At 35.7% G+C, this 26,944-nt stretch overlaps 3 protein-coding genes and 1 non-coding gene across 4 annotated transcripts in view; 3 read left to right on the forward strand and 1 right to left on the reverse strand.

Annotated features, from left to right (window-relative positions):
* The window catches only part of LOC137391882 (centrosomal protein of 120 kDa-like), a 40,451-nt gene extending 36,305 nt beyond the window's left edge, over positions 1-4,146 (forward strand). Inside the window, exons 19-20 of the mRNA XM_068078430.1 lie at positions 58-158; positions 3,214-4,146. Coding sequence (XP_067934531.1) covers positions 58-158; positions 3,214-3,427 — 315 coding nt within the window. The 3' untranslated portion in view covers positions 3,428-4,146. The remainder of the gene's footprint in view (positions 1-57; positions 159-3,213) is intronic.
* An 11,574-nt stretch (positions 4,147-15,720) lies between these two features.
* Positions 15,721-15,802, forward strand: Trnas-cga (transfer RNA serine (anticodon CGA)). The gene has a single exon. It is a non-coding gene; the product is annotated as a tRNA-Ser (tRNA).
* A 795-nt stretch (positions 15,803-16,597) lies between these two features.
* Positions 16,598-22,602, reverse strand: LOC137389543 (UPAR/Ly6 domain-containing protein cold-like). The gene is made up of 4 exons (XM_068075577.1): positions 22,457-22,602; positions 19,295-19,414; positions 17,513-17,691; positions 16,598-16,918 (listed from the first exon to the last, which is right to left on the reverse strand). The coding sequence occupies exons 1-4, from the start codon at positions 22,506-22,508 to the stop codon at positions 16,838-16,840; spliced, it is 432 nt and encodes a 143-aa protein (XP_067931678.1). The 5' UTR covers positions 22,509-22,602; the 3' UTR covers positions 16,598-16,837.
* A 56-nt stretch (positions 22,603-22,658) lies between these two features.
* LOC137389542 (SOSS complex subunit B2-like) lies at positions 22,659-26,864 on the forward strand. Its single transcript, XM_068075576.1, has 6 exons — positions 22,659-22,967; positions 23,707-23,845; positions 23,936-24,007; positions 24,703-24,769; positions 26,178-26,283; positions 26,448-26,864. The coding sequence occupies exons 1-6, from the start codon at positions 22,880-22,882 to the stop codon at positions 26,579-26,581; spliced, it is 606 nt and encodes a 201-aa protein (XP_067931677.1). The 5' UTR covers positions 22,659-22,879; the 3' UTR covers positions 26,582-26,864.
* The last annotated feature ends 80 nt before the right edge of the window (positions 26,865-26,944 follow it).

A 26,944-nucleotide genomic window follows, 5' to 3' on the forward strand; every position in this document is an offset into this window, starting at 1 on the left:
AATGTTTCAAATAGAAGCTGTTGGTTTGTCAAACTTTGGCCTGATACTCTTTTACAGGAGTTGGAAATTATGAAGCAAAGGCTCTTTGCAACGGAAGAGAGAGAAATAGTGAAGTCGGAGAGACGAGAGCTCGCCGATATACGAGAGGAGATAAATCGGTAAGGCTTTTTATTACATCATTGCCTGTGAGTTGAAATTATTATTTTAGTACAAAAAAGTTTTGCATAACTTTGTTGTCTCTACAGATAAACATAAACTGTTAGTAGTATTTAGGAGTTATTTTCACTTGCATTTATTGAGCGTAACAGTATGGTAATAGTTAGTTTCACTTGGTATTGGCCATGCAGTTTCAGTCAATGGCTTGAAGTTATTAAATGAACTCATTTATTATTATATCACTTTTTTTTACTGTTAAATTTGTTGGTCCCATCTTTGGTTAGACTGTCTGTTAGACTCTTAGGCTGTCTTGAAGTCAGTTCTACAGAGATTTAGGTTTGTATGCTTCTTATGCAGCAGAGGACAACTCCGACTTGTGAAGACGAAATAAAACCTTTGTATGAAAGTTCAATGACTCAGTGATAACTAACCTATCAGGTGATAGATTTCTATCTTTGCTGACAATTCACTAAAGTATGTCTCTAGATCTGTTGTGTGATTGATTGGTCATTATGATGTCATAGAACTGGTATGCAATGTTTTGAAAAACTCGTATGTTATTTAACTACATGGATTCGATTGATCGCAAATTCAGAGCAGATAATCCAAAGGTCAATCGGCTGTTTTTAACATTGTAAAAGTTGTTTGAGTATAGCAGAATCTCTTCACAGGTCATCAAGCTTTTGGGCTTATCACTCATTTATGAAGCAATATTACAAACACGGCATGTTGTTCAATTTTACTAGTGGCGCTGGCTACCCGCAGTTCATCTTGTTGCTCTTCTCAGACTGTCAATAATCACCACCCTTAGGGCATTGTAAAAGTTCTCAACTACCATGTTTATAAGACGGTTTGGGGTCGTTCCTATTCGTAGCTTTGAGAGGAAGGCAATGACATACTTCAGACAGTTGTCACAAGCCACACTTGAAGGTGGACTGCCTAGCAAATCATTGACTGTACCGCTAATTAGGTGGAGCAAGCCACTGTTAAATTTTAAGCATGTCGTGTGAAGGACAGATATTCTTAGCATGGGATTTAACAATATGGGTTGATAAATCTTAGTCTGCTCTCTATCACCATAAATTGCTGTTGTTATTCTTAGTATATCTTTAAACAATCGGAAATCTGTGCGTGATTACGAACAACAAATGGCATGCATTGACAAACTGTCCTTTGACCTATAGAGCGTTGGTGTACACCATGTTTTCCCTTGCGGTGAGCAACTCATAGTTTGCTCAATGAACTTGCCAATTTGATAATTCTGCGCCAAGAATTTTTGTTTAACACGTGCATCGGCGTTTCATGTAATAACAGCATTCCTCCGTTAGACTGGCTTTCTTCCTCACAGAGCGCTCGCCTGTGGAAATCTGTTAAAATTGACGTGAACCTTTTTAGCAGAGAGTTTGGTTGGCATTGTTGAGTTCTCGTGGGCCGTTGTTTCATCACAGGTTCAGTTCGTTTACACATGGCAATGAGTCGGTCTGTGCGATGCACAGTACGATGCACAGTACGACTTAGAAATGAACTCTGTTAATCATTTTTCATTGCTACATGCGGTGTGTGGAGTCGTGTCACCTCTGTACCTCAAGCAAGGAGCGTTTCAGAGACACAATTATGGCGTCATGCAGAAATATTGGCGCGACTTGCTCCGTTAGTGTAGGGTTGATTTTGTGTAATAGGCTGAGCTCTACAACGCATCATTGACACTCGGCCATCCTTAACACTCGGCTGCTTTGACTGTACATCGACTAACATTCAAAGATGAAAATTCGCTGTACTTGTCTGTGTACCATCTCACACGATGGAACATCACTTCTTGGAGACTTACTGTCGCTTTGGTCCTCAGTAGGCAGCGTGCTGCCGTTTCTATTTGTTGTTTCTTTATTTTTCCGCGTAGTAGTGTGCATGATCATGTAGATTAGCTTCTCTTGTGGCTTTTAAAGATTGCCAATTGGTAGTGTCTAGTTACAAGTGAGATTTGAGAGCACATTTGATTAAAAAGATCGTACATCAAAGCCTGTGAGACATCACTGTTGCAAACAACCACAGGAATAAAGTATTAGCATTATGTGGAGCGGAGGCTATCACCCTCCCAGGCTTAGTACAAAAATAGAGCATGGCAATTTAAACACTGACACGAGTTTGTAAGTTACTGTTTCACCGTGATAGAACCATACTTCAGACGGTTGTTAACCTCATCTCACTGTTTATTATTATAAATTTACAATGTCAGCAGCTTCTTTAGGATATTATTAACAGTAATATTAAGTTTCAAAGGTTTTCGTTTCAAAAATCATTTTAAAATATTTGTAAGTTTAGCAACAGTCAGTTGTGAAGGTTTTAGTTTGAAAATCATTTTAAATGTTTTTAATTTTTCTAACTTGTTATAGATAACTCCAAGATAAACTAATGGGCTTTCTATCTGTTGCTACATACCATAAAACCACTAATTGAACGCCATGGCGCTCTATGTTTCAACCCTTCCTCTATAGTGGCTGTCGATTGGAGGTGGCGTTTAATTATAGGTTTTACAGTATATCCTAGCAATGCTAAGTGCTATTATACAAGACAACCAATTGCATCATCAGATCATGTGTTCAGGCAATCTCTTGCGTCAGCGATTACACCTAGATATCTCCTTCCAATAATTATTCTCTGTATATAAATGTTTAGTGATGCAGGTTGCTATCCCTCCACATGCCTTTCTAATTTCGGCATCCTCAAATCTCCGGTGTGGACGATCCTGACTTCTAGAGTTGAATAGTCTTATGGTATTCAGTAGCTGGAAATTATAAAGTTAAAATGTTTTGTCTTGAAACATGTGATGTCTTTTCTATTCTATTTAATTTCTAATGCCAATCTATAAAATGGATATTAGAAATTACCTAGATATCGACAAATGAAGAGAATTGACTAAATAATAATTCATTACAGTAACCATTGTAAAAGTATTTTTAGAAATATGTTAATGCAATAAAGCGGGTATCAATGGAAATGCTAGTTTCTAAATTGTTTTTTGTAAAAACACGCTGTATGAAATTTCTGTCTATCTGGCAGGCAACAGAAGGCCCATACTGCTCTAGAAAAGGCTGAGAAAGTTTCCGAGCCAGAGATGAGTAAAGTGAACCCCGCGGTAGAGGAGCAATTGAAGAGGCTGCAAGATGAGCGAGACAGTCTACTCAAGACTGGAGTGTTCAACACTGAGGATGATATGATACTCGAGCTCGAGCGACAGATTCGTGCTCTCATACAAAGTATCGACAACCAATAGCGAGGTTCGGCACAGAGTATAACCACAGAGTTACTACGCACCCGTTTGCAATAAGCGTGCTACAGTTCAACGGTAGTCGCCATGGTTTAACCAGTCTGTTCGACCTAGATATAATCATGAAGGCGAAGAGCATATTCAAGTCAGCTTTGGTTTTATTTAACTGTGTTAGTTGAGGTATAATTGATGTTGTAGGCACATGTGAAGATATTGTAATATTAGCCTTTGTTACCTTTTTCATTTTTCTATCTGCCAATGAGTTTAAATGCATCGTTCGACATATCCACATTTTGTCTTTGACATATCCACATTTTTCTCATATGATCTTCTTCGGGTGCAGCAGGTAGTCTATTGAATAGCTCAGCTGCACACCACATTAGTTATAAGCTGAATTTCAAGCGTACATTTGTTTGATTGTGAAACATTGAATATGTTTGGAGTTGTGCTACTTTTCACACCGATGACTACATTCAAATTGTCTTCCTTAGCCGCATCGAGTGGTTATCATTAGTCATTAGCCCTTTTATAGTGAAACTAAGGTTATGTTTTGATACTCAACCCATATCTTTGTGTATTACTCTTGCATATCCTTCCGTTGTATTTCTATGTATGCATATGTCAATGCTAGGCATGCTTTTGAACGCTTAGCTTTCGTTTTAAGCTCCGTCCTGAATTAGCTACTGCAAGCTTTTTCCTACATGTACTACTAGTTGAATTAATACATAAATTACATAAAGAATTAATATCATTTTTTTGCTGCTGCTAATGTCTGTCATACCGGAACATATCCTCGCTTCTGCCAATGACTCCTACTAGATGTCAAAGAAAATAATACGCTGAAATATCACATCTGTCGAATAAGTATTAAACTATTCAGGTGAGTACACTAATTTTCTTAATCCGTTGCTTGTCAACATTTTATGAACCAAAGATTCATCTTCATTTGATGAATAGCTGCATCATAGTTGGGAGTTGTCCTATTATGCTCCAACCTTTAAACTTAGGTTTGGGTATTGAGTAAAAATACTATTGCTTTATGCTGAGCTTTCTGCTATTGTTGGATCTCAGTCTTTCATGTTGAGTGATGAGTCATTTCACCGAAATGTAATGGTATGCAACACTTACATTGTAACAATGGCCACTGTTAATGCCGTGTGTTCAAATCCCATACGATGTAACATTTTTTCCCACTCCCTTAGTGTGGCTGCATACAGACAGAGAGACACAGAACCTATTATAGTAAAGATTGTGATTCTCCAAATGTTTTTAACCATCATTCAGCAGCATACTAGATGAGTTTGTTCACACCCTAGAGACCTGAAAGCCCTCTATTTGTTGTACTTACCCTTGTATTTATATACATGTACATACCTTTTAATGTACTTCCATCTACTATTTGTTATCTAAACTATTTTGAATAAAAATAACAGTGTTGCAAGTATTGTACGACATTTCTTCTTTGAAGTAATGGTTTGCTCACAATTTGGCAAAATTAAATGTTGATTAATATAAAATAATTAAATGTTGATTAATATAATATAATTAAATGTTGATTAATATAATATAATTAAATGTTGATTAATATAATATAATTAAATGTTGATTAATATAATATAATTAAATGTTGATTAATATAATATAATTAAATGTTGATTAATATAATATAATTAAATGTTGATTAATATAATATAATTAAATGTTGATTAATATAATATAGCTAAATGTTGATTGACACTTGAGTAATAACAGGGTCTTATCTCATATAATGTATGGATTGTTAATTTATAAATAAATTATGAATACAATTGAGTTAAAAAAAACTTTCACAAAGATCTCCATCATCTTCCAGTATTTAATGAGGAGAACAAGTACATAGCTTTACTGCATAAAATTGTATAAAGAGATCGATAGATCCACTGAGACCAAGGTTTGTAGCACCTGTGTGATGTTGCTAATCTCCACTTTTTGCATTGTAATGAGTTGGCTTTTCTAGAGATAGCGTATTACTAATGCTACCAGTATTAAAGGGTCAGGGGTAAAGTTTTTACCCTTCCCAGCAAACAAATTGTTCTTCTGGATCGTCTCTGAGCTGGCAGACAGAGCAGCCCGCCAGACCAGCTGATACAAAAACGCTAAGTATTGCCGTAATGTAACATATTTTCATGTCATTAAAATTATCGTTTAAATATTGTGACAATCCTTCAGCGCAACCTTTATTGTTTAGTAGATTCGTGTTGTTAGATGATGTATCATTGTGAGTTTCATATCCACTCTGATTTACAGAGTTATCAGCAATTATGAAGAAGCAAGCACTTGGTAAACTTCTTTTCCCTTCCAATATAAGTGTTGAATTCACAAAGTCGACAACGCCTGTGCATCCGCAGCAGCTAAACTGTTAAGAAAGGAATAAACAATTCGGGAAAGCAGAAAGTCATGGAAAGAGAATTTGCACGCAGAGCCAATTGCATTTAAATCCTGAAAGTGACCTCGGTTTATTGGGCTATCATGACTCAGTCGACAGCTATTATAGCCTTATAACATAAAATTTGATTTAAAACTATCCAACCTACCCTTGAGCCCTCTGTCAAGCTTACTCAAATCAAGCTGTTCAATTTTTACGTCAGTGTTTGTTAAGAAGTTGATTATCAACATTTGTCCCATTAATAGCTATTTATTTGCACTTATACAATTGTGAAGTTATCAAAGTGTTTGTCAACGCAACAACTCTCTTAAAATGAGTAGCTCTAAATTGATGTTTGAATTCAACATACCCATATTTATCCTCTAATCTCTAATGTAACGAAACTGCCAAATTGTATATGTATAAGTATATATAAATATTTGTGTAAATATATGTAAATATGTCTATATTTTGCTATATATATATATATATATATATATAGCCAATTTGCAGTGGTACTCATAACACCACGGCAAATTGGCTGAAGAGGCTTAAAGAGAGCCATCAACACACTGTGGCCCAGCAAGGACTCACCATCAGCAAAGAGGACATCAAGTGCAGAGTGCAGCGTATGAAGAACTGGGCAGCACCTGGCCATGACATGATTCAAGCCTTCTGGTTAAAGAAATTGACATCACTTCACACTAGAATGGCTAAGCAGATGGAATGCCTAATAGAACAAGGTGACCATCCAGAATGGCTGACCAAAGGGCGAACTGTACTTCTGATAAAAGATCCAAAGCAGGGGCCGATTCCTAAAAACTATCGACCAATAACGTGCTTGCCCACCACTTGGAAACTGCTCTCAGGAATAGTTGCAGACAAACTGGAAGAGCACATGAGTCACTATATGACCAATGCTCAGAAAGGAATTGGGCGCAACACCCGAGGAGCTAAACATCAGTTACTGGTGGATCGGAGTGTCTGTCAAGACAGCAGGAGAAGGCAAACCAATCTTGCCATGGCTTGGATTGACTACAAAAAGGCCTATGACTCAATTCCCCATAGTTGGATACTTGAGTGCCTCAGTATGTACAATGTTCACCCTGCTCTTGTGGCATTCATCAAGATGTCAATGACCAAATGGAAGACAGAACTGGAGGCTAATGGCAAAAAGCTGGCGAGTGTACAAATTAAACGAGACATCTATCAAGGTGACTCCTTATCACTGCTGTTCTTCTGCATATGCCTAAACCCTCTAAGCAATATGCTGGAGGAGACTCAATATGGGTACCAGTTTAAGAGTGGCACCAAGATAAACTACCTCTTCTACATGAATGACATCAAGCTGTACGCTAAAAAAAAAAGGGACATTGGTTCGCTAATACACCTCACTCAGGTATACAGCAAGGACATCGGAATGACCTTCGGTATTGAGAAATGTGGAAGGCTAATTCTTAAGAAAGGCCATTCTGTGCTCACAAATGGCCTAAGAATGCCAAATAGTACCATCAAAGATATAGAAGAAGGGTACAAGTACTTGGGGATTATGCAAAGCAACATCAACCACGAAGCCGAGGTACGTCACAAAGCCATTACCGAATACAAGAAATGCCTTCGGCAGGTCTTACGGAGCCAGCTCAATGCCAAGAACCAAGTCATGGCAATAAATACCTACGCACTGCCAGTAATAAGATATCCAGCAGGCATAATAAAGTGGACTGAGGAAGCCATCAAAGAAACGGATATAGCAACTCATAAACTGCTGGCCATGCATGGAGCACTCCACCCAAAATCTGATACTACTAGATTGTATCTTGATAGGAAAGATGGCGGTAGGGGACTCAAAAGTGTACAGCAGACAGTGAAAGAGGAGGAGCAAAGCATCAAAGCATATACAGCCTCCATGGCCATCTCAGATAAGTTGCTAGCTGAATTTCAATCGGCTGCTCTTACAACGGACCTACGCCCTGATGATGAGGAAATTGACTGGCACACGAAACCTCTTCATGGTGCTTACCACCAACAAATATCTAAGGTTGGCGATCTTCACCAGACATATATGTGGCTGAACAAAGGAAACCTAACGGCCAATACAGAGTCGCTAATCATGGCAGCTCAGGAGCAAGTGCTCCCAACAAGGCAACTCCAAACGAAAATCTATCACACTAGAGACGATCCTAGATGCAGACTGTGCAAAGAGGAAACCCCGGATACTCCGTTTGGGTGGTAAATTCTGCTCTAACTCGGGTCTCCTACCAGAGACCTGGGAGTTTGAGCACTCGCCTCAAGATCTTAGCTGTTCCCATTTTGATGAATCCTTATTTTGCTATTTTTGTGTTTATGACACAATATACCAACAGTTTTTTATTTATAGATTTATTTTTGTAGAAGGTACTATATGTAAAACATTTTTTTATTAAAAATGATTGTGAACTGCTCAATATATATATATATATATATATATATATATATATATATATATATACATATATATATATAATTGAGGGACAGCAAAACCTGACTTGATTGATTAATTAAATTACAGCTCGCTGACAGGTAGTCACTAATCAGAAGAACAAAAATTGTTTCAATTAAAGAGTAAATCGGTTTAAATTAAATCAATTTACGTATGCGGCAATTTTTATTTTCTCATGCATATTAAACATGAACTTTAAAACTGTTTTGTTATCAGTCCAATCAATGATATACAGCCCAAAAGGATAGCCGACGGCTATCATATGGGCGGGGTTTAATTATGGAGCTCTATTAGGATTGTGCTAGCCTGGGTTTCAAAGCAAACACAACTCTCGCGGGGCGGTCGCGTTGCCTTGTTAAGTTTTAGAAAACACGAATCGCTGTTATCGTTTCATTAGCTTATTCAGCCATTAGACCCCGCGGGTCACAATAGCAAACATTGAATTTCTGCAATGTAGGGGTAATACCTAACCAAAATAATGTATCTAATCAAAATAAAACATTTCAAATTACCTACTTTTAGTAATTTTAAAATTAGTAAAGATCGTAGTATATGCCTAAAGTTGAATATAATTACCCGAACAATGGCATTTTTTTTCTAGTTTTTGATTAATATTTTGCCACTCGTAATATAAAATGACAAAGTCTTTCATCGGTTTCACATTGTTTTACCTTGCCAATAAGATGGGACAGCAGGCAAAGCTGTGCAGTGTAGTTTTCATACTCAAAATCTAATGCAAAACCGAATTTGAGCTATTTTACGATTGTGACTATTAATATCACGAATGCTTGTGAATGGCAACTGACTGATCATAACGGTGACAATATTGGGATACTATATTTATTTGACAAAAAAATGAATTCAACAGATAAGTAAAACAACCGCTATAGTTCATAATATTCGTAAATTTACGAGGTGCTTTATTCAGCATATTTGTTTGTTCGGGTGCCGTGTTCGGGTTAATCCCAACAGAGCTTCATCATTAAACCCCGCCCATATGAGCGCCGTCGGCTATCCTTTGGGGCTGTATATCATTGGTCCAATGTTGACCACCAATTATACATGTATACAATAATGCATTGCATTGGTCGAGGTGGCAGCACAAGACTGAATCTTTGAGGTGCTAGCATCACATTAAATTATATTTTCCAAATCACAATTAATCACATCATTTTTCGATTGTCAGTTTATTTCACTACTCTCAATTAGTCTCATCCCTATTTTAGCAACTTTGTATTCTCAGTTAGTCTCATCCGTATTCTAGTAACGTTGTATTCTCAATTTGTCTCATCCCTTTTCTAGTGACCCTTTATTTCACCATTCTCAATTAGTCTCTTCCCTATTCTAGTGACATTGTATTCTCAATTTGTCTCATCCCTTCCTCATTGACACTCTATTTCACCATTTCCAATTAGTCTCATTCCAAATTCTAGTGACATTGTGTTCTCAATTTGTCTCATCCCTTTTTCATTGGCACTCTATTTCACCATTCTCAATTAGTCTCATCCCTACTCTAGTGACATGGTATTCTTAATTAGTCTCATCTCTTATGGTGCAATATTCTATCAGTATCTAAATCATTCTTAGTATGACTTTTTACCATCTACCTTGGACATCAATGAATTCCATGTTTTATCGTTATTGTTGGTTTCATCATTTCTGTACTCGTGCTTTATGTAGGCCGTTGACACTCGTGTAAAGTCACTTCTCATATCCGGTAGCCGAGGGTAGTAATAGCCAACCACTCCTATCATGGCAAACATCAGTAACCCGCAAAATACACCTACACCACCAAGTATTTTCTACAAAAGATTATAAAAAAATGCCTAGCAAAAGTTCAAGCTGAAATTACGTAAGCTGATAGTAGGTGTTTTCCTCCTTCAGCTTCAACTCAGGAGTTGTGCCCAGTTGTTTGTTACATGTCTTACCAGTTCCCAGTCTGTCTTTTTAAATGCCAAAGAGTAGTATATTTTTTACTAATGGGCGAATAGTGGTTAGACGAAATATATATCTATATTATATTATGCAGTAGGCTCGTTTATTTAATAGTGTTCTTGAGTATTAGACATATTGCATCGATGCATTATAAAATACAATATTGCTGCGCAATTTTATTGCTGGAAATGGATTTTGAATGCAAGTTTCTCACCTTGTGCCTTTACCGTAATCCGTATAGTGTAGGTATGTAAGAGAAAGCCATAAAGACTCCGCAGCATGCCAGTGTCGTTGCTAAGGGAAAAAGGTAATCGGTGACAATGTTCAAACCCACTGTGGTTGGGAAGCTTTGCAAATCTGATTGTAGCCTGTAATACAGACCAAGTCCAAGTACGAGTAGGCCGCATAACATAGTCTTTGCTCCGTCTAAAAGCAGCTGTGTCTAAAATGAATGAGAACAATGAATGAGGTAATTACATTTCATGAATAAAGGTTACCGACACCGACGACCATTTGCATTTATCATTAGTCCACTGTGAGTCAACTATTACTTGTTCAACATTTTCTACTCGCACTGATTTGTGTCTGATGATCTCGTGTCTGATGTATAGCTAATTACTTGTTACACTTCTTTCTAATCATAACTGATAGATAGTATTTTATGTAATAACTTTACAGTGTTGATTCAAAACACAAGAGCTGAAGAGTAGACTGATCCAATAGAGTGATGCAATAGACTGATCCAATAGAGTGGTACAATAGACTGCTCCAATGGAATGGTCCAATAAACTGATCCAATAGAGTGATCCAATAGACTGATCCAATAGACTGATCCAATAGACTGATCCAATAGACTGAGCCAATAGAATGATCCACTAGACTGATTCAATAGACTGATCCAATAGACTGATCCAATAGACTGAGCCAATAGATTGATCCACTAGACTGATCCAATAGAGTGATCCAGAAGACTGATCCAATAGACTGAGCCAATAGACTGATCCAATTGACTGATCCAATAGACTGATCCAATAAACTGATCCAATAGACTGATTCAATAGACTCATTCAATAGACTGATCCAATAGACTGATCCAATAGACTGAGCCAATAGAATGATCCACTAGACTGATCCAATAGACTGAGCCAATAGACTGAGCCAATAGATTGATCAAATTGACTGATCCAATAGACTGATCCAATAGACTGATCCAATAAACTGATCCAACAGACTGAGCCAATTGATTGATCCAATTGACTGATCCAATAGACTGATTCAATAGACTGATCCAATAGACTGATCCAATAAACTGATCCAGTAGACTGATTCAATAGACTCATTCACTAGACTGATCCAATAGGTTGATCCAATAAAGTGATCCAATAGACTGAGCCAATAGAGTCATCCGATAGAGTGATCCAATAGGCTGATCCAATAGACTGATCCAATAAACTGATCCAATAGACTGATCCAATAGACTGATCCGATAGACTGATCCAATAGACTGATCCAATAGGTTGATCCAATAAAGTGATCCAATAGACTGAGCCAATAGGTTGATCCAATAAAGTGATCCATAGACTGAGCCAATAGAGTCATCCAATAGAGTGATCCAATAGAATGATCCAATAGAGTGATCCAATAGGCTGATCCAATAGACTGATCCAATAAACTGATCCAATAGACTGATAAAATAGACTGATCCGATAGACTGATCCAATAGACTGATCCAATTCACCATTAATCACAGAACGCTTACTAGATCCGAATGTATGCTTGCATAACTTTTTATCCCTCATTGGTAATCATTACCAAAATGATGCTTTTTCGTTGCATGCCAAAAGAAAGGAAGATAAAGAAATAAAGAGACAAAAAACAGGCATTGTTGAGTGAGTTGAACAGATCATAGTTTTGCATAGTTGATTGTCTTTTATCAAAAAAATTATAAATTAAATATAAATAGTTTTATGACAGAAAGTAAAATATGCACTTTCAATGTAGGTTCTTCATGTTGATGAAGTTGGTGAGCAGTTCAAGTATCTGCCATGTCGATGAGCAAAGTAGATATGACGCGTGAAAAAGATTTGATAGACTCATTGTAGTTGAAAGAAGCCGGGTCACTCAGTAGGCCTAGTGGTTACAGATTTTTACCAATCTGAAGCAACGTTTTCCTGCTATTACCCATTGCTGTGTAGAACAACCAAACTCTTAGGCCCTTCAAAAACAAATGAACTAGCTCATAAAGCGCACAGTAAGTCAGTCAAAAGATTGTTTCCAAGAGCTCTCGCAGCAACAGCAGCTAAGGCTAATTAGGCTCTGATATAAGGCCATCGTAGGAGAACTCATAAAAACCTAAATAAACTTTAAAATTTGAAGACTGAATTTAGGTTTACATCTCTTTTTTCCCAGTTGAATGAAGAGACTCATTTACATGTTTTCATGTTTCTAGGAACAGCTTTACATTAAAAGCTATTAGTAAATTGTTTTTGACCTCCCGGTCTTGCATACTTACCCTTAGGCTATAGTAAACGTGTCAGATGTCAAGGCAAACTCATAGCAAAAACTTAAACACAAAGTTTACAAATCTTTTCAATGCTGGTTAGTCAAGTAGCGTTTAGTATTATACTTTCTGAATTGTAAAATATACAGATGAGTGGAAAAAGAAACTTTTCGGCAGTTTTCGACCAGAACGATTTTATTTTAAATGTATCAAAAAAATGAATAAAAAGAACTTTTTATTGTAGTCTGTAATGTTGGCTTCGCACTGCCATAGAGCAGTTTGCGACGTTTGTATTGAGTTTGTTGTAGTAAATATTGGTTTTACTATTGCTGTTCACTGCTATATAGGTAAGTTTCTAGCAAATACCACGTTATCGACACTCTGATCTACCGTATGCGAATGCCCTTTGCTTACCCCAACTGTCATGCTGTTGTCGGCTAGTTGCTACTATGAAACTACCACTAGAAGGCTTGTTCTTGTTATGGCATATCAGTTGCTAGATCACTTATAAATGCGAATGTTTACGACGTGGTATTTATTGATAAGGCTCATAACATGACACAATTTAGGAATCACGTAGAGATAAGGAAGTAAAATTTCAGACAGGGAAATTTGATGAGCAATCTTTTAAACGCCAAACATGAATGTATTCAAACTTGATCTTCTTTGATAAGTGTACATCCTGTAAACATTTTGATATTTCTGGAGTTATTTATGATTATTTCAAAAGACAAACTGTTTCTGAGAGCTGATAGAGAGATCTTAGCTTTATTTACTCCTGCCAATGCCGTTTAAAAAAAATTAGACCATGAAACAAAAATAAAATATAGTAAAGTAAATCACGTGTATTGAAAAAAAGCTCTTTTTGTATTCCGCTGTTATATAATGTAAATTGGCAACATGTCGGTGTCTGGTATAAGATGTCATGGTTTTTTAGGAGATAGAAATTTAATGGATGGTCAGTCGGATTGAAGATACGATTTTAGTATTTTAAACAGCAAATATCTGAAAATGCATTTAGCTCATCAGCATTAAGGGTATTTAGACACTGGTCGCAACTGTCAATATTAGATAGCATAACTCTAAAGCATAATTTCTAAAAATGTTCTAATTTTGTTTATCCATTTTTGATACAAAGAGATGCTTTTTAAATAGATAAAGAGATGACTCTTATAATTTCGTTATATTTTGATTAATTTATTGGCAATAATTACTTTATTGGTTATCCATGAAGCAATCGTAATTTTCCTTTTTTTCTAGTATTCATGTTTCATCAATATATTTTAATGGTCTCCTAGTGCTGATTATGACAACGTTGAGAGGTTTCTTCATCAACTATCAATGGAGCTACCTTATTTGCATACAAATAAACATTAATTCACGGATGACCTCCAGATGACCTCCAGTTACTTCTATTGTAAATAATAGGATTAATAAATGCTACCTTACCTGATATTTGATGCGACCCTATCATACCCTCACTTTGTTAATACCTCTCTCATTACTGCTTATGACTCAATACCATTTTTAAAATGGTTTAGGGTGTCAGAGCCGCCGTGGTGTAGTGGTTAGTACTCTGGCATATAATCAGAAGATCGGTGGTTTGAATCACAGAAGGACCATTAAAGGTATTATTAAGGACATCCCGCCACAATTGCTTTTGTGTCAGAGCAAATAGTCGCAATAGATTCTGTACCAGGAGGGAGACCATTTTCGGTGGCAACCTTTAAATGGGCGAAGCCAAAAGAAATTGCGATGTGGGGTGTCAAGGTGTTAGAGGAAGGGAAGGGATTTAAAATAGAGGTAAATTGTTACAATCTCATCGTGGTCTCATCGCTAGCAACCGTGCTGAGTAGATATATGTTATTATACGCAAGACACAACCATATACAGTGTTAGTCACCTTGACTGGCTGCAAGACAGAGGTTATAGAGCCAAAAGTTGTCAGAATGTTGGTTATACTTTTTATAAAATATTTTTGACTTTTTTCATTTAGTCGCATAAAAAGAATCATGCAAGCAGTCTTGAACTCAAGACATTGTATTCGGGAGCAATGCAGTGATGTGTATGATAGCAGGTATTACATCTTTAGTAGATGTTAACTGTACTCTGCGTATAAAATGAGAGAATATACATCAGAGTGGTGTACAACATGTTGATATGTGCCAAAAATTGAAAATGTGTATAAAAGAAAGGGGTTGATAGAGCCTTAATTGCAGCCCACACATATTAAAATACATGTAAAAACTTACAAACATTGGTGTGATTTAGCGTGGGCTGAGTGGTAACAGATTTAGTTAAAAGAATGTTTGCCCTTAGACTGGGCAGACAACTACAAATATAGAACGCAGGCCTGCAGCTAAAAGTTTTCTACTACCAGTATAATTAGGTATGGGTCATATATAGGTCGTAATTATATATAGTACATCAATTATTGAATAATCACTGGGTATTAAGCTTCCCAGAACCAACATAGAACATCTCTGAACATGACCCAGCCTGCAAATATATTATTTATAAATGATTTTGTGAGATGTAAGGAGAAAAATTATTCCGTTTGAAGTCTGTGTGTGTAACTAAAGAAGCATCAATGCGATACTTCTAGTGGTATTCTAAAACATTGACTTCTATTACTATCCATTCCGTTTACTAAATAATGTGGTAGTTCAGTCTCTGTTATAGTTAACATGTATTGATGATGCGGTTTCGTTGTCGGTAACCTTGGTTGTTTTTCTGTCACTCATGTGTTGCATAGCCATTCTAGATATACAAGGTATATTTATAGTTCCAGCATCTTACTTTCTTGTAATACATATACTGTTACGGTAAGCTAGCATTTACTGTTGCTTCATGCTGTTCCGTGATGAGGTAGGATTCTATGGGATGCCTAAATAAAGCCTATGACATAGCTTGCTTTTTTAACAGCACGATTAAAAAATACACATTCATTATATCGACATGTAAGCATAGTCAGTTATCTTGTCGTGGTGGCCGAGTGGTTAAGGCGTTGGACTCGAAATCCAATGGGGTCTCCCCGCGCAGGTTCGAATCCTGCCTACGACGCGTCTTTTGACAAAAGTTGCATGAAGATTTTGTCATTTGTAATTTACCGTTAGTTCAATGTTGCACGGAATTCGTAAAATTGGTCCAATGTTAACCACAAATTAGGTTTGGCTCTATCGCTATACCAAAGTTGCTTAGCCTTATAGCTTGAATATATATAATAGGGCATTGTACAATCAAGAGTCTTAATTTGACTCACAGACTTTATGTGGTACGGTCACATCAGTTTCAAACATTTGAGAGAACCGAAGAAAAAATACTAAATTTTCAGTTCTACGGTCAGCTCCAAATACAATTCTGTTTAGGTATGACCTTGTTTGTGTAAATATATGTCTCAACATGCGGTAATGTTCAATGTGACTTTCAAAGCTTAATTTTAAGCGGAACTATGGTGAGTACTGGTCAGTGAAGTTTAATTTGGTGTTGAGCAACAAGAGGGGGAGAAAACTATTACTTGACTAAATGTTTCTGTAAAAAAAAACTTAGGCTACATCTGTCATAGAATCGGGTATAGAGTGAAAATTTGACATTCAACAGCTGAAGGAATGAAACATAATTCAAAGGTGAAAGGCTATATAGTACCAATACCTATTGTTCTAATGATACCTGCGGCTCTACCAAAAGTGGCCCTGCTGACGGGCTACAAAAAGAACTTTTTGGAATAAACTCGAATGAAAAAATGCAGCTATTTAAATGAAAATATTTTTGTATCAGTACTGTAAAGAGATTACACAGAAATCTTGCAGTTTTTACGATGTTAAATTTTAGAGCATACAAGAACATAAGTACGATAAGTCCCTGTTGTAATAAAAAGTATATATATATATTTAAATTGTAATTATACAAAAATCAACAGCAATAAAAAAAAGTTTTACAGACTAAAATGCTTGTAAATGAATATAACTACAAAAATGAATTACTCAAGCATTGTGTGGAATGTGGATCTAGGAATGTGGATCTAGGAATGTGGATCGTATCACAATACACTGTATAAAGAGAATGTATTTGAGCTTGAGAGACGATTGGAAAGGAAGCTCAGCTGATCCGTGCCATCAGTATGGACAACAGAGTTAAGGATAGTACCGCCCACTGTGGCCTGACACTGCCAGCACCCAGCTGTAACACACATACCATACCTTGTTAATTCTATGAAGCCAATACAAGTATTTGCTACAGAATATCGGTATGAAAATATTAGTCAGAGGTAATACAACATTAATATAACAATGCTCAACAAAACCAGAGTCACAATCCAATATGATTGGAACAGAACCAACAAAGCCGTACAACAACGCTGCAATATTCAAGACGATGTGCATGTGCACGTATAACGATATAACGTATAGAGAGTTTAGGATGATGTAGACATGGCTAATTACAATGGTGTGCATGTACGCAGTTAACAAAAATGCTGGAAAGATCATCTCGTCTTGCATAAATAATTTAGCATCTTTAGTATCTTACAACTACTAACAAACTTTAAAGAGATCTATGTGAATAACTCTATGTCAAGCAATAGCCATCAGATAATAAAGAGATCTATGCAAATAACTCTGTCAAACAATAGATTTTAGATAATAAAAAGATCTATGTAGATAACTCTACGTCAAGCAATAGCTTTCAGATATTAAAGAGATCTATGTAGATAACTATGTCAAGCAATAGCTATCAGGTATTGCGCTGCCCACTAGCAGCTTGCCTAGCACTCACTGTCACATAGTAGTTGCATCTCTGACCATTGCAGCAATCATAGCAGGTCCAGTCATTCCACCAGTCGCGCTTACAATATTGACGATTGCTCTCTTTTTTACGATCGCAGTCATCCTTCTCGTCGCAGCTTTTTGTTATATAGTGAATACGCACACCTCCTGGAGTCCAGTATGGTGGAACTATATAAATGATGTAATCAAATCATGTTAAATCTCATGTACAGCTCCTGAGTGTGCAGAAGAGGCGGTACAGTGGACCCTCACCATACGACATTAATTTGTTTTGGGATAAGCATCGTAAGGCGAAAATGTGGTATAAAGGTGTATAGAAACCTATAGTAATTATTTAATGCAAACACCCGTTGGTAAAAAAAATCAAAATTTTAAATACTGAATGTACTTATTAAAAATTAGTACATTAACCTTAGTAACTTATAGTTAACTTATAGTTAACTATAAGTTAACTTATAGTTAACTTATAGTTAACTTATAGTTAACCTAGTAACTCTAACTTCATTGCCATGGTAATCATTTTCTTCTTCCTTTAATGTCGTTAACAATTATAAGACAACAAATTAAAGTTATATATGTAGCTATATAATTATATACGTATATATAATGAATTAAAGTTTATAGTAAATATTATATTAAACGCTAATGCACAATAAATTTTAACTTTGGCTTCCCTTTCACTAATTTTCATTCAACTCTCGCAATATCTAACATTTACGAAACATGAAGAATGCTGAACTGAGAGACAGTGAGCATCGTATCTCTTTAGCATATCTGGCATCTTCGTGATTCTGATGTAATTCTGGTGTAACCCGGGGAACACCAGAATAATTAACTATTTAATTTTTTTCTTTTTTCCTCCAAGGAGATTAAAAGTATTATTTACCATGTTACCTAGTGTATACATCTCTCCATTAAATAAGTTAGACCACTAAAAATAGCAGATTAACAATGACAACAAAAAGAATGAAAAATGATCAATAATGGATTTGTCTCCCCACACACACAAGTGCATTTGCACAATTATCTTATGTAGTACTTAATAAATCCCAATATGTCATTGTATGGGTGTTTGTTAGTCCACGTAAATGCTATAATCTGCCACCCGCCAGATCATTAAAAAATTTGATTCCAAAACTCTATTTGGTTCCTGAGAACCAACCTGTTAAACACCCACCTGCAGATTAACAGATTGAAAATTGTAAAAAATCTCGCGCATCGCCAGGCTACATGCTAGTTATTAATAAAACTCATAAACTAATAATGTATTTATAACAATTCTGGAGTTACCCTCCCTTGATGTGCTAAGTTTAGGAGCATTGTGGGAGTAAATGAGAACGACCTTTCTCAAGAGCGTAGAATACTCTGTTTATGATGGAAACTATAAGCTTTGCCGATTCCAATAGCAATAATTTGTATACAAATGCCAGTTCTATGTTGTTTTATACATATAATATTCAAAAATAAATTATACAAATTTAGATTTACCCAAAATTTGTGAATTGGTTTAAGTGAGCCTAACAACTCAAACCATGTCTAGAAAAACTAGAAGAACGATTATTTTGGCAAACTAAAAGACATGGCAAACTGAAACTGCGCACATTTTTGAAACACACTATTTGACATTCCATCCCTAAAGGATACAGCCTGCCATTTAAAGGAAATAAATGTTTCATCCTTGTAACTATTTTTAAAATAACCGAAAATGTTCTTTTCATAGAGATCCAAGAGCAATCATCACACAAGAACATTATAAGACACAAAAACTTACAACGCCACTCGACTTTGGTCATGCATGCAGACTGGCTGGGTAAACAGGTGTTTACAGTTTTTATGCACTTATCATCATTCTGTTCCTGGGCAGTGCACACATAGCACTGGTTACCTTCCACTACAACATACAATCATAAAATAAGGTGTTGAGTGAACGGCTCAGCACAACCATAACAATCTCTGATGCCAGTTTGCATAAAGCTACACTAATTTGAACAACTAATTGGTGGCCAACTTCCCGGAGCCTTCCGTGAAAAAATGGACACATCTTCAGTTAGAGGAAATGAATTTCGTTACAATTACATGTACATGAACTACGTTGAAAAATAGTAGCTGCTATGAAAAGCACTTTTAGAAATTTTAAGTACAATTAGAGAAACACAAACTTTGTGTATTACAATTTACATGTTTATTTTCTCACAAACCGATCTCGATACACCGTACCAACTGATATAGTACTGCTCAAATGGCAACAATAACGACAATGCATGTTCTTGTTCCCATTAACAGAAACTAAGATGTAAGATATAGGCACATTTTGCATTTAAATTTAACGGTACAACATAAATGTATGCATATATATGCATTTTACATTTTATTTTCTTTAGTCGAACAATTTGAAAAAATCACTGTTAGCCATTTTTAACATTCCTTTATTGGAAGAATATAAATTATTTTATTATTATTTTGTTGTCTTTTAATTTTTGCTCAATTATAAACTGGTCACAGCCTTTTGCATTGCAAACTGCAGAATTTAAATTTAGCATGACATAGCATTTCACCTGCATGTGTCAACCTTAGTTGTGCAAGTGCTTCACCAGAAAACATTAGAAATTAGTAAAGTAAGAGACACAAAAAGGTATGCCTTTGAAGGGTAGTGAGCAAGAGTATTGCATTTGAAAGGCAGTGGTGAGCTAGAGTTAGATATAAGCGGAATAGATCGCTGAAGAATGTTGATGTTGACCATACAGCGTACTAAAAAGATATCTTATTAGTATAAATATCATAATGCTTTTTACAAACAAAGCGTCTCCCATGAAGTTCAGTACAATAACTGTATAAAAAAGATAAATTGATGGCTGCTGCAAGATGGACGCTGTTTGTATGAATTCATTAATACAAAAACTTTAGATTATTCAGTTATCTTGTATAGCAAATGAAACAAAACATATATAAAGAGGGATCTCTTGCAATTTGTAGAGAACACTAAATATTATGAACAACAAACTAATGTTGTAACAATGAATGTGTCCTTGAACCACACAAAACCTCACTATAAGTGATAAAACTTTCAAGCAACAGCATCTTATCCAATTGTAAACAAATTACTCAAGACAATGGCAACAAACATTTTTTTATGGAAACAAACATTTTACATTTTTCTTACATTTTAAATATACAGCAAACCAAAAATAAAAACAAAGCAATCACCAAGGATCACAATTCCAAAACACTAAATCAAGAGATTTTACATACAGTCATACTTTAACTTATGAGTGCCCCAACATACGAAAAACTTGAGATACGAACCAGCTTTTAAGCACGTTTTAGCACTAAAATAAGAGCCATGTTTGAGATAGGAGCACGTGAGTCAATATCCAAGTATGTCGGAGGTGTTTTATGAGAACAGCATCACTCTGTATTTTTTAACTGCTCAGGTTATGATTTTGCACCGTGTTTTTTGTGCGCGTTTTCCAGTGCAGAATTATGTGAATTAGAAGTACTGTGCGTAGACCGAAAGTTAACGAGTACAATGAACGATAATGCGAAGAAAAAGCAAATGATAACAATTGATATTAAATGTGAAATTATTGAAAAATATGTGAAATGTGTATGCATGATTGAGCTAGCTCAGCAAAATGACAGAAATACATCCACAATTATCAAACAGAAGGATTATATTAAAGGCATTTAGTTTGCAAAAGGACTAACCATAGTTTCTAAACGGCGCAGCAATCGTCACGATCGCTGATGGAAAGACTGCTCAGGCTTTGGATAAAAGACAAACAATAGGCCGGGGACAGCGTAACTGAAACGATGCTATCTGAAAAGGCCGGTGCTATCTATCAAAACTATAAAAAATAGACACTCGGACAAGTTGGCTAGTGGTCGTGCATTAGCCCTTTGTGACACCTCCTGTGTTCGTCCTTATCGCAACATATTGAAAGGGCGACAAAGGCAAACGTCCTTAGAAAAGTTTCTCTTAAAACGACTGGCTGATCGTGAGAGCGAAACAAAGGAAAAATTAGCTAAGCCGCGAGAAACTTGAAACTATGAACGCCGAAGAAATTGTAATTACGTTAAGTTTAAATTAAAGTTTGCTTTTAAATCTGTGCATCAAAATCCAAATTTATCAAAGTCAACTGTTGTAATGAAGAATAACTTATCTCTCCCTCCCTGGCAAATGCTAGCGTTAGCTGCTATAGTATTTATTCAATTTTACATTTTAATTAATCACATTTCCTTACATTACTTTTTATTTGTTGCTTTTTGAAAGCGTGTGGTAAATTAGGGCAATAACCAACATGTTTTTTTTCTGTTACAATATCTTGTTTCAAGTGTTTCTGTTTGCGGTTTTTTAGAGTATGAAAACCGATCAATATATATTTAATTGTTTTAGATATAAATAAATTGCACCAACATGCGAGTACATTGACATACGAGCTCAGTCCCAGAACGCATTAAGGTCGTAAGTCGAAGTATGACTGTATCTAGTTGTTGCAAAATACTGTAACGCCCCCGTGAGCATGTACAGCAGATAAGCATTGCTAAACTATTGAAGCTCATTCAAGATTGACAATGAATTGACTAAACTTGTTGTTTTACAAAAAATATTACTATAAACAGTTCAAATCAACGCATTTGATGATATGTTACATTTACTACTATTGACACATTTAATTGACAGCTTTGCAAATAGATATGCGATGTGATGATATAGAAATCATCATATCGAGTCCTTGACAAAATCCTATAGCTATTTAACTTTCACATAATGCATTTCTCGATTAAATTTTGATTATTTTTAGCTTCCCATATTATAACCATTGCATATAAAACGGTGATGCACGCCACAATAGGTGACAGGTGCTATTGGAAAGTATAAATATTGACTTTGATTGCAGATTACAATGGTAGTAGACAATTTAGCAAAACTTACCAAAGTTAAGATATGGAACTATAGAAACAAGTACAATGATCAGTTTATTCATTGCATAGCAGACTGGTGCGCAGGTTTGGAGAACGTATAAGCTATGGTGCGAATAGACTTCAGCGAGAAGATACTAACTAACCTGTACGACAGGAAGTAGGTCAATGTTGACAATGTATGCTGGGAACCCACGCATGCGTGTTTCAAATTTTGTAAATGCTTTGTCGCTGACGGTTGTCTCCTGCGGTCAATAGTTTTGTTGATATTTGTGTTGATACCGTGTTTTTCCAACTCTAGAAAAGTTTATTACTACACACATATCTTAATCAACACATGATCGGTTTCATGACTCAAATATTTCCAATCACATTGCAGTGGGGCAGTGGTAGTCAAAAAGTAACTTTTTTGTAGTTATACGGTACTTCCGGTACTATGAATCAACCCGGGGAGACAATTCTCGTAAGAGACCTCAAAGCTGCTACAAAAAATATACATTTGACTTTCATTGTTTTAGACGTTGGTAAGTATTGCGCTTCTTCAGTGTACCCCCAGGTTATTGATTAATATCGAAAACCAGACTGTAGGCTCGCCAAAGTTGGTAAACCGGCAAACTCGGTGAAATAATTGTTGCAATAAATATTTTTGCATCGCTCTCTATCCACACAACAGAGAGCTTGTATACATGTATAATTTACATCAATCAAAAGATTTTCTGTCTTATGATTTTTTCTGAGTACAATATTAAAGGTTAGATCTATCACTATGATCAGCAATTCGCACTCTGCTGGTTGTAATCATTTGGTAAGCTTGACTACTAAACAGCTAATGGTCTACTAGCAGACGGCATGAGAGCACGGCACTGTGGAGAAGGCATGTGGTGGCATGAATACGTCTGAGTGTCCACTGATGAGTTGGTGGTTGTCACTACACTATCAAGGTCACATGACAAGCCTCCTACATACATGCCTCCAACCTTTGCTGCTTGCCGAGCCAATGCCTTACAGTTGGTGGTAAGTGCGTACGACGTCTGGTCATGTGATGTTTAATAGAGGTAAATCCTGCCTAAATTAATCAACCATACCAAATGACAACTATAGCTCTAACATAGCCGTAATATTAGTCGGTATATCCAGTTTCAGGAAACCAAAGATACGACATAGTAGGTGAATAAATGCATGTTGACAATTTTCAATGTTAAAAATTAGTCGAACCAGTGTGTTGCACTAAGTTTGTGTTATCTGTCAGTTCTTGTATTTTAGGAAAACCAACACAAACCAAAGAAGGGCATAAAGTTCGGACATGCAAGGTAGCAGATAGGACAGGCTCTATAAATGTTTCTGCCTGGGACAAGTTTGGGGATGCTATTCAGCCAGGTGACATCTGCAGATTGTCTAATGGGTAAGTTCTGTTTGTATTTGTTTAATGATTAAGTTCTTTTTTAGATTTGCTTGTAAAATTCCTGTATATTTGCGCATTGGCTGTTTGTAGATATGCTCAATATTGGAAAGGATGTCTGACTCTCTATACAGGAAAGGGAGGAGATATAGTCAAAGTGGGAGAGTAAGCTATTTTTTATATAGCGACTGCCTTGTTAAGTTGTTTTTTAATGTTTTTTATGCATTATGGATCATAAGTTTTTAGTTTTTATGTTTTGATACATGCTTCACATTTACGGAACAACAAACTCATAAATAAATGTATTATTTGAACACATTTCTCATCAAATAAGTAAAAATCCTCAAAAGAGATAAGTTATGTGCTAATTTGCTTCATTCAATTTGCCTCAGATTATGTGTCGGCGAAACGATCGGTCAATAAAGCCATTTTCCCAATAGATGCAAATGTTTATGTATCTCAATTTGTGCTGCACTTTGTGAATGGATAATTGATGAAAGTGTTTATGGAGAGTTCAGACTGTATGTTAAGTCAATCAAACTCCACACCAGTTTAAACATTATAACAGTTTATGCACTGAGTGTCTTTTTTTGTTTATTAAATGATATGTATATGCACTTGAAAACCTTTTCCCAAGTTGGAGTTTTGGTAAAACCAATAAAGAGCTAATATCAGAAAAATGAAGGAATAGCGTTAGTTAAAATTCGATATGGCCACGCTGAAAAAGCACAAGTGAATTATCTATGGAATGAGTTTGAAGAAGTTTGTTGTTCCTACAAGTTAGTCAAAAGCAATAATTGAACTTTGGCAGTTTTTAAATCATCCGATCGTTGTATATCTTGATTATAAAACACTTGCAGGTTCTGTTATCCCTTTTCTGAATTACCGAATATGAGCGAACCAAATCCAGAAGTACTCAGCAAGATGGTGAGTTTACACTTGAGAATATCCTCATCATAAACAGTATAACTTCTCCATCGACATCATTCTTGAGTTTTTAGTCTTATAGCATTATTGGACCGCTAGAATGGTTGTTTAGTTTTCCTTCGATTAGCATGGACTCAAGTAAGGTGTCAGTCAATATTTCTGCTTAAATTCATGATATATTGATTTCTACTGAGAGAATAGAACTTCATATTGACAAGCTAATAAAATCGCCGTTTGCTCAACTTTGTATTAATTGTAAGTTTCTAAGTAGCTTCTAAAGATAGTACCTTTATACAACTTGCATCATTATGCTGTTAAAAGTCCTGTTGGTCGTGTGTAGGAAAGACAATTTGTTAAGCAGAGTCTTTTATGAAGAATTAAAAAAATTCAAGTCATTTGAAGCATTAGCTTACATATAACTGACTAAAATCTACATATATATTTGGACATAGCCTGAGAAACAGCTACAGTTTGGCTCAGTCTTTTGTATACTTATTGTTTTCTAAATTGTGTTGTTTGCAAAATGTTAGTCCGAGCTCCTAAATGTCAATCAATTACTATCTATTTTTGGAGTAAGGATGTGTCGATGGTAAATATGTGTAGAACTTTTCAGTGATACATTTGCTCAGGTACCTACCAATAACAATTAGTGAATACTTGACCTTGAATGACAAACTTCGCACAAACATCATTGAAATATTTTACTTTTTAAAAGTCTAATAGCTCTTTGAAGGAGTGGTATCATAAAAAATTATTAAAGGAGATACTAGTGAAGGTAGTACTTTATCTGCCTCGTCAATGATTTAGCTTTATTAAAGAAGGTAACAGGAAAATTCGGCTATAGGTTTTTGTACGATCGTTCTATTTGTAAGATTTGAAAACAGTCACTTTATTGTTCAGCTGCTCTTAACATTAATGCATTTTAAACATTTAATTATACAATAATAATACAACAATTTTATACATTATTATGAAGTACTATTTATTTTATACACCATCAAATCTCTGACGGAGACAGTAGTTGTATTTTTAGGCATAGCCAAATGTGCATTTACATTTTAGCTAGTTACAAGGAAACGGATGTTTCAAATGACCTGAAATTTTATGACCCTAAATAAAACCAACAACATGGTGTAAAGAGATTGTTTCCCCTGAACAGGTCCTTTGATGAAGCTTGTAGTTGTAGCGCTAATCTCATAAGCGCTAGTTGTTTCTTTATATATCGCTCAAAAGTATGTCGATAGCCGCCTTTACCTCATTCAATTAGTTCAACAGGAGTTGTCAGCCCTTGTCATTAGATAACTCAATGGTTGTTTGAGTGATGCTTGATCTATGTTTATATATCTATAGGAGTATGGGAAGGAAGTAAGGCTAGTTAGATGCACTATACACGTGTTATTTTTTTTAGGCTGAGCAATCCCAGAATTCTAATGTAAGGAGTAAGGATGGTGTTCCTGGATTTGAGAGACAGTCTTCTCAGTCGTCACAGTTTCAACCTCGGGACCCTCGTGCAAGTGAGTTGATGTAGATTTATTTATTATCTACTACTTGTTACCGGCTTGCTTTAACTGTCGGAATTCTAGTATGTAGGACACAGATAAGAATCGCATATTCCTATGTTTTATATTCACTTGTAAAAGCGGTTGAAATAAAGTCTTAGTTTTTTATTTCTTTTAAGACAATGGCCGTCCTCGTACCCCATTAGAATCACGGCCAAGAATGCCCTTGAACAGCACAAGAACCCCAATGAATAACCCAAGATCAGGAAGCATGTCAAATGGTGGCATGAGACCTCGGCATGGTTTGGGTTGATTATTAAACCACCAGTTCTTAATTTTGTACATTTATGTTTTTTATTATATCATTACTGTTCATTGTTCGTCTTTTTGGTATTGATGGAACTACTTCCTTTAGTCATTAACCAAGATTCACATTCTTATACTTCAACTATTTTATGTGTAACCTTTGATAGCAAATTTTGCAAATTCATGAAGCTATGCAGGTGTTCATACAAATAGATGTCAATGGAATATTGTGTCCTTAGATACATAACACAAATAAATATTTTTATATCAATATATACTAATAGCCATGGTTCACACATCTTTTCACTTTTTTAGTCTGTTAGTAGACTGGCAGAATTGTAGACTTACAATGTTTAGGTTTATGTATTTG

This window comes from Watersipora subatra, chromosome 3 (genome assembly GCF_963576615.1).
Source record: "Watersipora subatra chromosome 3, tzWatSuba1.1, whole genome shotgun sequence".
NCBI lineage: Eukaryota > Metazoa > Bryozoa > Gymnolaemata > Cheilostomatida > Watersiporidae > Watersipora > Watersipora subatra.